The sequence below is a fragment of the Dasypus novemcinctus genome, chromosome 1 (assembly GCF_030445035.2).
Source record: "Dasypus novemcinctus isolate mDasNov1 chromosome 1, mDasNov1.1.hap2, whole genome shotgun sequence".
Taxonomy (NCBI): Eukaryota; Metazoa; Chordata; class Mammalia; order Cingulata; family Dasypodidae; genus Dasypus; species Dasypus novemcinctus.
The window spans coordinates 53,457,824-53,472,336 of record NC_080673.1 but is presented as its reverse complement, the minus strand read 5'-3'; the positions used below and the strand labels follow the sequence as shown (position 1 = coordinate 53,472,336).

The 14,513-nt window shown below is 34.5% G+C and overlaps 1 protein-coding gene across 2 annotated transcripts in view; it reads right to left on the bottom strand.

Moving 5' to 3' along the window:
- Positions 1–272: 272 nt before the first annotated feature.
- Positions 273–14,513, bottom strand: part of MGAT4D (MGAT4 family member D) — an 80,619-nt gene continuing 66,378 nt past the window's right edge. The window contains exons 9-11 of one of the 2 annotated variants that reach the window (XM_058288918.2): positions 11,642–11,772; positions 2,148–2,255; positions 273–438 (exon numbers count right to left, since the gene is read on the bottom strand). In XM_058288918.2, coding sequence (XP_058144901.1) covers positions 424–438; positions 2,148–2,255; positions 11,642–11,772 — 254 coding nt within the window. In that variant the 3' untranslated portion in view covers positions 273–423. The remainder of the gene's footprint in view (positions 439–2,147; positions 2,256–11,641; positions 11,773–14,513) is intronic. The other variant, XM_058288784.2, reaches the window with a different exon arrangement.

Genomic DNA, 14,513 nt, shown 5'->3' with positions numbered 1-14,513 from the left:
AGATTTGTGTATATTGTTACAACTATTGACAAGAATAAGGCTTCAGTCTTAGACCTATAGTCTTTAAATTCATTTTATTTATATAGAATATGATAAATAGGGAAAAGGAAATTATGATTTGTTTAGATCTTGGCAGATTCTTCTAAAATAGACAATTGGAGAGTATGAGAAGATTCCACATAAAAAACTAAAAGAATACACAAAAATATAAGAATTTAAAATAATATAATATTAATTCTATGATATATGTTTATCTTAATTTTTATACTTACCATTTTATTATTGAAGACTTGCTTTTTAATATATGATGCATTCTCTTATCCACTATGAAGAAAGTCAAGAAATGGTCTAATCTTTAATATGGCTTTTTTCCAAAGAATGACTCTGATAATTTTTTAAAAAGCTGTTAGATTTATGAAATCCCTAATAAAAGAAATCCTGTTAGAAATTCAGAAAATGATTAATATATAATCATATTTGACATCTTATTAAATTTTTTATTTTATGTGGCATGAATCATAAAAAAAGATTATGCCATCAAAATATGAATAAATACATTTACATTGGAAAAATTATGGAACAGTATAAAGAAAACCCAGTTGGAAATAAATAATCCTTAAACATGTCAGATATATATCTAGTAAATATAGTATAAAATGGGCTACAGAACAAATACTCAGAAGGTAGTATGTCATTATTAAATTAGAACTAGAACATAGAGTTTTTATCTGTTGTGTTCTGTTTTGTGTCCTAAGTGCCTAAAACATAATGCATGCTAAATAAATATTTCTTGAATGAATTAATGAATCAATATTCTCACACTTTAGAATGTGAATGGTAACTCTTTCAAGTTGTGCCATGTAGTAGTTCTGCTATTTCACAAGATCAAATGAATTTGTAGGTTTTATTATTTGTGTATGTAGGTATCTGTGGGTACTTTTTTTGTGTATCAATTTGGAAGTTAAATTATTCATAGTCAATATTTTTAATGTGTAGTCTACTAAATTCATCATGTGCTTACAAAGTTAGTTTAAAATTCTTAAAATATCTTTGGCAAAATATATTCATAACAGAAGAAAAGAATTCCATTTATAATAGCACCAAAAAATAGACTGCTATAGACCAGTTTCTTTTCATGTTACCTGTAACTTTGTTTTATGTATTTTCTTGGTGTTATTTTTTGCATAAAGATTCATGATATTTAAATTTTCATTATCTGGGCACTTTCTTGTCTTGTTTAATAAATGCTTTCAACCATGAATTTAACCTTGCCTGATAGCTAATAGTGAACATTTATTAGTAAGTTCAGACTGTGTTACAGGTACTGTTCAGGTGTGCACACTAGAATACACAGAAATGGAAGGAAGAGGCAGATTATGAATGATGGATGAACTGATGGATGAATAAGTACATTTTTCTCATTGCAATTGACAAAGGACTAAAACAATAATTTACTTTGTTATGTGAAGAAACTAGGAAGGTTGAGAGTTAATAGCATTTTAGAGGTGGAAGAAATCTTAATGAACATGTAAGTTAACCTCTTCATTTTACAGATGAAGAAGGCCCAATATCATGAACACCCCTTAGGCCACTATAACTAAAAAACTATACGTTTGGACACTGAAGTCTTTGTTTCTTCTTTGCTACCAAAGTGCTAAGTCAATTATAAGTAATATTGTTTCCAAAAATAATGTAAAAATTTAGGATCACTAAAAATCAAACAACGCTCAATTAGCCTTCATCTGTTAAAAAGTAAGCTGAAATAAACACCTTAATACATTTCAATTAGATAATAGGAATACTGTATTTTTGAATTAATATTTTTGTTGTATAATTTTAATTTTTAGACTAACATAATATTGTTAAGATTTTCAAAATGCTTTTTAAGTCTCCTTATTTGAATTGTACAGCTGGGAACAGTATGGCAACATTTACTGAGGCTAGATTTTTCTAACCATGATAGGTATCTTGGGTCTTTAAAAGTCCAATCTGTACATGATCTTTGTAACATATACAGTTCTGTTACAAGATTGACTATGTTTAAACAACTGCATTTTACAGTATTTCTCATGTTCTCAACACTCCTTTACTAAATAACATGTTTATGAAACATTACATACTACTGAAGTTACATTTCAAAATCTTACTTTGTAATATTGTTCCCTTCCAGGGAATGATGAATGTATACCCACATGCTGAAAAAGAGAAGGTGAATACTGAATACGACTATGCTTCTTTTTTTGTACACATTTTCTCTGGGGAAAAAGTAAGAGAAAAAACAATCTTCTGTTAAAATCCCAAACATTCCTTTTTATTGCATTTATTAATGGCAGAATACTTATTATATTAGTTTTGCTATAGTTCTTTACTAGTATTTTAAGATTTAAATAAAAACATTTAATTCTTAGCTTTTTATTCTTAAAATTACAACAAAAGAGTAAGGATATAAAAGTAGGTCTTGGTTAAAGCATGTATTTTCATGAACTCTACTTAGAAAAACAGTTTTACCCCCTATAACTTTCATCTTCCTTCTTTTTATTCTAATAACTTAAGTACGGTTTTTAATATTTTCTTGGCCTTATTACTCTGTCTTTCTCTTACCTTAGTCAGTAATTCCTGTACTTAATTACACGCTCCTTGATTTCTTATTAAAATTTAAAAAGTATATAATTAAAACAAAGAGTCAATATTGTATTTATTGGAAAAGCATTTGAATAAGCTCCTTAAAAATAAAAGAAAGAGGTTCTGTGACATCACTCATTAAAAACAAACACTTGAAATTATTATGATTGTTATTTGAGAAGTTAGATATTGCATACATAGAAAATCCTGAAAAAAATACATCTCAAATTTCTATAACTAATAATTTTTAAAATAGAAGGCCTATTTAAAGCAAGTGAATAGTAAGGGGAAAATGAGAGTGGAATCATATACTAAATAAATCTTTCCTGGAAGATGTCATCCATTCCCATAGCCTCACTGACCACAATGTATGCTGAAGACTTCCAAATATACATCTCCAGCCTCGATATATCTCTTGAAGTCTCTATATTTACTTGATCACACATAAGTACCTCATGGACAATTCCATTTGGTTAACTCAGAGGAATCCAAATTCAACATGTCCAAAACTGAATACACATGATTCCTTCCATACCCAAAATTCTTGTATCTTATATGCCTCCATAGTCCATGTCAAAACTATCCCTTAACTCTATCTGCCTTCATATCATAGAATGTATATATCTGGTCATAAAAAAATGGAATCAAGTTAAAAAGCAATTACAGGAGAAGCAATCAAGATGGTGGCAGAGTAAGAAGCTCTAGAAGTCAGCTCGTCTTACAGGCAGTTACCATCTAGAGCTATCTAAAGCACCAGTTTGGGGGGACGAGTAGACCAGAAGAGCATCCTGCAATATCCTTGAAAGAATGGAAGGAGGAGACTGCCCATCTGTAGAGAAGATTCCTGAGTAGAGAACTCCAGGCCACAGAGGCCAGTACTCATCCTCCACTGGCAGCACAAGCTGCCTTGGGAGCTATTCCGTGGCTGGAGTTCGAAGTTCTATTTCCCAAAAATGAGGGAGAAAGAGATGGTCAATCACTGACTTCAACTGCTGACTAGCAAATTTGGCTGGCTAAAGTATAATCTTAAGAACAGCTGAAGTTGGAACCTGTCTAAGTCAAAGAGAGGCCTCTAGGTGCTATTTTATCTTCATCCCTGACTTGAGGGGAAGCAGGGCTGACTGAAAATCACAGTGACTGTAGGGACTGGCTTCTTTCCACCCAGACTGGGTTACAGCCCTAACCTAGGACCCAGCCTCAACTCTGGCAGGGAGGAAGCTGGCAGGACCTGCACCAATCTCTCCTGGCAACTGCAGGCACTTTCAACCAGCACTGAGTGGATAGTTGGACACCTGGGGCTCCATTCCCACCTCCCCCAATAGGATAGGAGGGGAGCTGTGTTTCCTTGGCCTTTCTGGGCAACTGCAAGTGCTTTTCACTCACATGGACTGGTTTGTTGAGTATCTTTGATTCCATCCCTGCCCCTCTCCACACCCCACATAGAATAGGAGAGGGCTAAAGTTTCTTCAGTCTCTCAGGGCAACTATAGGTGCTTTCCACTGACACAGACTATATACTAGGACTCCTGTAACTCCATTCCTGCCTCCGAATAGGACAGGAGGAAAGCTGTGTTTCTTCAGCCTCCCTGGGCAACTGCAGGTGCTTTCAGCCCAAATGAACTTGTTTGCTGAGCAACTGGGTCTCTACCCTCTCTTCCCCCCATAGGAGAGAGGAGGCTGGTGTTTTCACAGCCTTTCTGGGAAACTGCCCACACAGACTGGATACTCAGAGAACTTAGCTCGATCCCTGCACCCCAATAACATAGGAGGGGAGCTGTGTTTCCTCAGCCTCTCTGGACAACTATAGATGCTTTTGGCCCACATGGACTGGTTTGTTGCACACTGAGTGCGCCACCTCTGCCCGCCCCCATATAATAGAAGGGGGCTGGTGTTTCCTCAGCCTCTCTGGGCAAATGCATGTGCTTTTGGCTTGCAAAGACTATTTGTTGGGTGCCTGTGTTTCCATCCTAACCCCTTAAAGGGAAGAAGTGACAGTAATCCCTCAGCCTTTCAGGGTAACTGCAGGCACTTTCGGCCCACATAGATTATATTGTTGGGCACTTCAGAAGGTCCATCCCCACCCCTGCCAAGGGAGGAGGGGGACTGGAGGTATGTTAGTCTACCTGGTCAACTGTGGTCAGTTTTGACCTGCAGAGCTTAGTTTGCTGCACACATCTGCAGTGCCATCCCTTCCTGGGCAGGGGATGAGGGGTGTGATGCCTCAACAATTTCTCTGAGAAACTACAGATGGTCTTGGCCTGCACAGTTTGGATTACTACACATAGCTGTGGCTCTGGCAGAAGAGAAAGGTTGGAGAAGATTCTTCGGTTCCTAGGGCAACATGGGCAGCTTAAGCCTCCATAGCTTAGAATACCAACTACATATTCAGCTCCTGCTACACAACCAGCAAGAGAGAAAGGGCAAAAAAGTCCTAAAGAGAGAAACTGCATCCAGAATACATAGATCTAGTAAGCTAGGTGACAAGACAACAACAAAAAATTATAATCCATACCAAGAAACAGGAAGATATGGCCCAGTCAAAGGAATAAGATAAGGCTCCAGATGACGTAAAGGGTTGAGACAACTAATCATAGATTTTCAAACAAATCTCCTTAATAAATGCAAAGAGATGGCTAAAGAGATTAAGGATATTAAGAAGACACTGGATGAGCATAAAGAAGAATTTGAAAGCATACATAGAAAAATAGCAGATCTTACAGGAATGAAAGGTGCAATAAATGAAATTAAAAATACACTGGGAAAATAAAAGTAAAAAAATACACTGGAGGCATATAACAGCAGATTTGAGGAGGCAGAAGGATCAGTGAACTTGAAGACATGACCTCAGAAAGTAAACATAAGAAAGAACAGATGAAGAAAAGAATGGAAAAAATTGAACAAGGTCTCAGTGAACTAAACAGTAAGAAACATGCAAACATGTGTCATGGGTGTCCCAGAAGGAGAAGAAAAGGGAAAAGAGGCAGAAGGAATATTTGAAGAAATTAGAGTAGAAAACTTCCCAACCCTATTGAAAGACATAGGTATCTGTGTCCAAGAAGCATAACGTACTCCCATCCAAATAAATCTGAATAAACATACTTCTGAGACACCTACTATTCAAATGACAAATATCAGAGATAAAGAGATGATTCTGAAAGCAACAAGAGTGATCCACCATTATAAGATTAAATGTTGATTTCTCATTGAAAACCATGGAGAAAAGAAGGAAGGGGCATGATGATATACTTAATACACTGCAAGAGAAAAACTGCCAGCCAAGAGTCTTATATCTGAGAAGAATGTCTTTCAAAAACGAGGGGGAGTTTGTAATATTCAGGGATTAACATAAACAGAGACTTTAAACAAGAGATCAGCTTTGTAGGAAACACTAAAGGAGTGCTACAGCCTGAAAAGAAAAGACAGGAGGGAGAGGCTTGGAAGAGAGTCAAGAAATGAAGATTATACCAGTATAAGTAACTACAGGTGTAAAACTAGAGGTGAAAAACAAATTTTGATAGATAAAACCCAAAGGTCAAACTGGATGAAGAATTGCATTTACAATAATAACATTGAGTGTTAATGTATTAAACTCGCCATCAAAAGACAAAGACTGGCAAAAAGGGTAAGAAAATATGGTCTATCTATATGCTGTCTATAAGAGACTCACCTTAGACCCAAAGATACCAATAGATTGAAAGTAAAAGTCTGGAAAAATATATTCCATGCATGCAATAACCAAAAATAAAAAGCTGGAGTACCTATACTTACATCAGATGAAATAGACTTTAAAAAGCAAAACTGTTATAAGAGACAAGAAAGGACATTATATAGTAATAAAAAGGGTAATTCACCAGGAAGAAATAAAAATCATAAATGTATTTACACATAACCAGGATGCCCCAAATTACATGAGGCAAACAGTGGCAAAACTGAAGGGGAAAACAGATGTCTCTACAACAGTAGTTGGAGAATTCAACACACTACCCTCAGTATTGGACAAAACATCTGGGAAGAGGATCAATAAAGAAACAGCTTGAATAATACGATAAATGGACTAAACATATATATGGGTAGATATATACAGAACACTGCACCCTAAAACAGCAAGAGATACATTCTTCTCAAGTGCTCATGGATCTTTCTCCAGGATAGACAATATGTTGGGTCATAAAGCAGATCTCAATAAATTCAACAAGATCAAAGTTATACAAAGCATTTCCTCTGATCATAATGGAGTAAAGTTGGAAACCAACAGCAGGCAGAAAAAGGGAAAATTCACAAATATATGTAGATTAAACAACACCCTCTTTTTTCTATTTATACTGTTTCTTTAATTGTTTTTTTTCCAGCAAACTCTTAAATAATAAATGAGTCAATGAAGAAATTGTGAGAGAAACCAATAAATATCTTGAGACAACTGAAAATAAGAACACAGCATATCAAAACCTATAGGATGCAGCAAAGATGTTGCTGAGAGGGAAATTTATAGCCCTCAATGTTTACATTTAAAAAAAGAAGGAAGAGCTAAAATCAATAACCTAACTACACAACTGGAGGAACTAGAAAAAGAAGAGCAAACTATTCCAAAAGCAAGCAGAAGGAATAATAAAACAAAAGATTAGAGCAGAAATAAGTAAAAACAAGATGGAAAAAAAATAGAATTTTTAAAAACTGGGGGGAGGGGTGGAGTGTGGGGTATGTGGGAACCTTTTATATTTTTTTAATGTAGTATTTTTTTGTGATCTAGATATCTTCAAAAATATAATAAAAAATGCTCAAAAAAAAGTATGGTGACAAATTTTTTTTCAAGTTAAAAATGTTTGGGAGTAAGCATTCTTGTTCACACATACACATATATATGTATATATACAGAAGGTATTGATTTTTAGTGCTTTTTATAATATATATATGTATATATAAAGAAGTTATTTTTAGTGTGTTTAATCTTTGTTCTCCATTTTCCCAAGTATTATCAAAAGTTCTCATATTTCTTTTTTTCCTAGAGTGCTATTGTCATATAAGATTAATGTCATTATTTCCCACATTTTAAAATGTAAGCATATTTTTATGATTGCTTGATATAGTTTACTTGTAAGAACTACTAGAAAGTTATAGAATTTAGATAATTCTAATGTTTTAACAGGAATAATAAATATGTGATGATTGTCTTGTTATTAATAAAAGACTTCTGTAATTTAAAACAAAAAAACAAAAAACCTAAAAGTTGGTTCTTCAAGAAGATTAACAAAATCGACAAACCCTTAGCAAGACTGACAAAGAAAAAGAGATGCAGATAAATAAAATAAAAAATGGGAATGCAGACATTACTACTGGCTTCACAAACATAAAAGAGATCACAAGAGGATACTATGAACAACTACACACCAATACACTAGACAATGTAGACGAAATGCAAAAATTCCCAGGAAGATATGAACAACCTTCACTGACCCTAGAAGAAATGGAAGACTTCAGCAAAACAATCACAAGTAAAGGGATTGAAACAGTCATCAAACAACTCCCCCAAATGAAAAGACCAGGACCAGATGGTTTCATAGGTGAGTTCTACGAAGCATTCAAAGAAGATTTAAAACCAACCTTACTCAAAACCTTCCAAAACACTGAAGAAGGAATGCTACCAAACTCATTCTATGAAGCCAATATCACCATAATATCAAAGCCAGACAATGATATTAGGAAAAAATAAAATTATAGGCCTATTTTCTTAATGAATATAGATGCAAAAATCCTCAACAAAATACTTGGTAATTGACTCCAACAACACATTAAAAGAATTATTCATCATGTTCAAGGGAGTTTTATACCAGCCATGAAAGGGTGGTTCAACACAGGGAAATCAATCAGCATAATACAACATATTATTAAATCAAAGAAGAAAAATCACATGATCCTATTGATTGATGCAGAAAAGGCATTTGAGAAATTACAGCATCCTTTCTTGATAAATACTGCCAAAGACAGGAATTGAATGAAATTTCCTCAACATGAAAAAGGCTGTATATAAAAAATCCACAGCTAACACTGTACTCAATGGTGAAAGACTGAAAGCTTTCCCACTGAAATTGGGAACAAGACAAGGATGCCCACTGTCACCACTGTTGTTCAATATAATGCTAAAGTTCTAGCTAGAGCAATCAGGCAGGAAAAAGAAATAAAAGGCATCCATATTTGAAAGGAAGAAATAAACTTTAGCTATTCACAGATGATATGATCCTATACCTAGAAAGTCCTGAAAAATCTACAACAAAGTTGCTAAAGCTAATAAACTATTTCAGCAGAGTGGCAGGATACAAGATCAAAAATCCATAGTGTTTCTATACACTAGTAATGCACAATCTGAGGAGGAAGCTAGGAAAAAATCCCATGTATAATAGTGAGTAAAAGAATCAAGTATTTAGGAATAAACCTAACCAAGAATATAAAGCACTTGTATTCAGAAAACTACAATGCATTCTGAAAAGTAATTTTTAAAAGACCTAAATTACTGGAAGGGCATTCTGTACTCATGGTTTCGAAAACTAAATACCATTAAGATGTCAATTCCACCCAAACTGATCTAGAGAAGCAATGAAATCCCAATAAAAATTCCACCAGCATTTTTTAAAGAAATGGAAAACACAATTATCAAATTTATTTGTAAGGGCAAGAGGACTGGGATAGCCTGAAACATCTTACGAAGGAAGAGTGAAGTTGGAGGACTCTCATTTCCGGACTTTAAATCACTACTTAGCTACAGTGGTAAGAACTGCATGGTACTGGCAAAAAGAGTATAGGTTATAAGGAGCTAAGAAGAGGGCTGAGAAGGGATATCGATGCGTAATGTATATCTAAGTTTTAATTAACTCAACTGTAAATGTGTAGAAATGGATAGAGTTGATGGTGACACATTATAGTGAGTAGAACTAACACAACTGGTTTATAAATGGGATTGTAAGTAAAAAGGGTAGTCTAGGGATATAAATGTCAATTGAAGGAAAGCTAGAGAATAATATAGGGACTGAATAACATAGTGAACCCAGAGGTGGATGAGAATTGTAGATTAATAGTACAAATATAAGAATGCCCTTCTATGAACTAGAACAAATGTACATCACTATTGCAAGGTGGTGAGAATGTGGAGAAGCTTGGGAAAAATATAACTAATGTAACTTATGGACTGTAGTCAACTGTAATACTGTAATATTCTTGCATCAATGCCAAAGATGTACTGTGTAAATAATGGGGCTGTATGTTAAAAATATAACAAATGTATGCTATAGAACATAGTTGATGGTAACAATTTGTAGCAAGCATTCTACAACAATGTACTGTGTTGGTGGATGGGTATTGTACGGGAATTCCACACATGTGCATGATTATTTTGTAAGTTCAAAATTTAATAGAGATATATTAAAAAGAAAGAAAGAAAGAGAGAAAAGAAAGAAAGAAATAACATAACTCAGAAATCTTCAAGCATTTTGAAATTAAACAACACACTTCTGAATAAGCCATGGGTGAAAGTGGAAGTTTCAAAGGCAACTAGAAAATACTTTGAATTGAATGAAAATGAATGTACAATGTATCTGAGCTGTAGCTACTGCTACTTAGAGAGAAATACAAAGAATTAAATCTTTGAGAAAAGAGGCTCTCAAATTAATAATCTCAGCTCCCACCTTAAGAAACTAGAGAAAAGAGCAAAATAAACCCAAAGCAAGCATAAGGAAGAAAATAATAATAATAATAGCAGAAAAAAATTGAACACATAAAAGCAATAGAGAAGATTAATGAAACCAAAAGCTGGTTCTTTTAAAAGAGCAATAAAATTAATAAATCTCTAACAAGACTGACAACGTAGGAAAGATGACATAAATGACTCTTTTGAATTAAAGACAGAATATCATGAAATACTTCACATATAAAAGAATAATAAGGGCACATGATGAACAATTCCACACACGAGTTCTGCAACTTAAATAAAATGAACCAATTCATCAAAACCCACAAACTATCAAAACTGACCCAACATAAAATAGACAACTGAAGAAATTAAATCCATGTGAAAAATCTTCTGAAAAAGATATCCCCAGATCCATATGGTTTCAATGGTGAAATCTATCAAGCATTTAAACAAGAAATAAAACCAATTCAACACATCTTCTAGAAAACAGAAGAGAATGGGACACTTTCCAAGTCATTTTATGAGACCAGCATTATCCTGACACAAAAACCAACTGAGGAAAGGGGCGGGGCAGGGGAGAAAGAAAATCAAAGTCAAATCCTAATGGATATAGATGCAAAATAATAGTGATTTGTATCCAGGAAAAAAAAATATATAAAGCATATTGATTGTTTATCCTACAGATACTACACTGGCTTAATATTTGAAAATCATATAATGTGATCTACCAATTTAGACTTCTTTAAGAGTCTTAAGAAGAAAACCACATGTTAATATCAATTGATGCAGAAAATGCCTTCGCAGAACTCAACATCCATTCATGATAAAAACTCTCAGCAAACCAGGAATAGAAGGGGACTTCCCTGTTATGAGAAAGAGCATATATAGAAGAGATCTTACAGCTAAGTTCATATTTAATAGTGAAAGACTGAATGCTTTTCCCTAAGATTGGGAACAATGCAATGATGTCCATTCTTATTACTCCTACTCAACACTGTACTGGAAGTCCAATTCAGTGCAATTAAGAAAAAAAGGCATGCAGATTGGAAAGTAGAAATAAAAATCTCCAATTTTTGAGGGCATGTTTCTCTCTTGAAAGAAAACTATTCTACTAGAATAAGTAGCTTAGTTATAGCCTGATTACCTCATATTATTTCACTTTTTTTCCCCCTCATTACTTCATTTACTAGGTAAAAGTGTCAGTCAAAATTTAAGACATGGGAATTTAGAAAATTTGATGTACCCATTAGATTTAGTTTAGTAAACAAATTTTAGGTAATCAGATTCTACATAAAGTATTTTCCTAATGTATTTGGCATTCATAGAGTAAATAAATACTCACAAGAGAGTCTCCTAGGTTACACATCTTCATGTAAAACATGTCTTCCAAGAGATTGTCTATGGGTTTTTTTTTGTAGAACATTAAGAAAAAACGTACAAATTCAGTTAAGTCCTCAGATCTGAACAGTTTTCCTATGGAGAAAAAGTAAGTAAATCCAAATAACTCTTCAGTATTCACACTTATAAATAATAAAACATAAGCCTCAATTGTGTTGTTTGTACATTCCACTAAATTGTGAAAGTACAGAATGTATTTAAAAATTTAAATATCCTATACATCCAAAATAAGGTTTACAGCTTAATGAAATTGGAGGATGATAAAGAAAAGTGTGCTTGCTTAAGTATTAAGGATTACCATTTCTGGGGGAAAAGAGTGTAAAGCAAGTTTAGAATAATGAATACTCTCAGGTAATCAAATTTTTTATCACTACTGAGAATTAATTATCTAAAACAAGTGAAAGATAAGTAAATAAAATGGGAAGTATACCACTTGTACTACTTTTGTAAAAACTGATTTGTAACTTGCTATTGTAGAACTTTACCAAACTACTATAATTTTACTTTTAGTACTTAATGTTGATTAAAATAAAGTATTATTTAATATTTAAAATTTTATCAGATTTTTTTCTTTTATGCTTATGATTTTAAGATTTATTGTATTTTAAAGTATGATTTCATTAGGTCCAACTTTTTTCTATAGTATTGCATCTTTAATTTTAAAATTAAGTTGAAGGAATAATAAGATTCAGATAAATGTTCACTTTAAAATAATGTGAACTTACCTCTAACCATTCAAAACCATGAAAGTAGGATGGAAACATGTACAATTCTTCACTAGGAATTGGGTCTGCATGGGGCCACTTAGTTATATGTGCAGGTATATTTGAACTTTTTGGCTTGCATTTATATAGTAACTAAAGGAAATGATTTCATGATGAAAATAGGTAATTATAGGTTGTAGCAGTTTGAAATTATTTCATGAATCTTAAAAGAGAAAGATAATGTTTGTGGGCTGTTCCTGTGGGTATGAGATCTTCTTTCAATTGGACTACATCTGAGGGAGGCATGACTCAGGTTGAGTCTCCACCCTCTTGCTGGGCCCAATAAAAAACAGACTCACATGGACAGATATGAAAAAAAGAGAACTGCCATGTTTGATTCTGCCATGTGAAAGGAAAGACTCCAGTTTTGCCTATAGCTGAGCTGGAAGGAGAAAAGGCTCAGTAAGAGAAAAGCCCTATGCTTGGTTAACCTTAGCTGAGCTCTGGGAGATGATACAGCCTGGAGGGAAAGGCTGAGACCAGGCAGAGATCTCCCACCATCTTGCTTCAACACATGGCAGCTGACTTGGGTGAGAAACACCTCTTATGGTGCCTTGAGTCGGACTTTCAATGGCATTGGAACTGTAAGCTTTTATGCAAATAAATCCCCTGTAGCAGTTTGATATTATTGATGAATTCCAAAAGGAAATATTGGATTATGTTTGCAAATTGGTCTTTTTCTCTGGGTGTATTAGACTGTATTGGGTTCAGCAGTTTTACTTTTACTTGATTAAAAATGACTAAGGCTTTGACTGGGCCATGTCAGTAGGACGTTGGGGCAACCAAACCAAGGAGCGGGGACTCACAGAGAAACTGTACTGCAGAGAAGGGAGGTTGGAGTTTTGATACTGGAGTCTTGAGCTGGAGCCCCAGGAAGTAAACATACAGAGGAGCTTGATTGTAAGGAAAGAGAGAAGGCCCCAGGAAGAGAAACAAGCTGTTCACCTAATAGTCTACAGCTGGCCTTGTGGAGAGACCAGAGCAGCTGAGCCCAGAGAGAGGCAAGCCCTGGGAAGAGAGTTACCCAGGAAGCCTGAACCCTTACAGATGTCAGCAGCCATCTTGCTCCAACACATGGCAATAAATTTTGGTGAGGGAGGTAATTTGTGCTTTATGGCCTGTTAACTGTAAGCTTCTATCCCAAATAAATACCCTTTATAAAAGCCAGCAGATTTCTGGTATTTTGCATCACCACCCCTTTGGCTAATTAGTACATCCCCTTTATAAAACCCACCCATTTCTTGTAATTTGCATTGGCAGCTATGTGGCAAACTAATTTAGAAATTGGTAATGGGAGGAGGTTGTGCTTCTTACAATTACCAAAAATGCTGTAATGGTTTTAAAAATGGGTAATGGGTATCTTTTTTTTTTTTTTTGAGAAATTGTGAGATGCTTGATAAAAAGGCCTAGACTGCTTCGAAGAGATTATTGGTAGAAATATGAACCCTAAAGTTATTTCCAGTGAAGCCTTAGAAAAAAATGATGAAACTATTATTGGAAACTGGAAGAAAGATGATTAGTGTTTTAAAGTTGCAGAGAACTTAGCAAAATTGCCTCCTGATGTTAGCTGGAAGGCAGAATTTGAAAATGATGAGTTGGGACATTTAGCTAAGGAGATTTTCATGATAAATGTGGAAAATGTGGTCTGGTATCTTCTTGTAACTTAGAGCAAAATGGAAGAGGAAAGAGATAAACTTAGAATTGCTGGGCACAAAGAAACTAGAGACTGATCTTGGACATTCCAAGCTTCTAGAAAATAAGCCCCAAGAGTATAGCCCATGTGAAAACTTAACATAATTTGGAACTTGTACATCAGAATTGAGAATGTAGTTATTCAGGAAGGACTTGTGGAAAGTCTTACTGCCTGATGGCTTGGACTCCTATTTCCTGCATCTTAAGCCAACAAGTTTTTTTGTGAGATCTGGATGAATGAAACCTCTGCCAGCCTGGTCTAAAAGGGACACGGAGGGGAGAGATTGAAGGGAAAATGGCTTCAAGAGGAAAATCATGGAAGCTAAGGTATGGAATTAAGACTGCTCTTCGGGCCAAGAG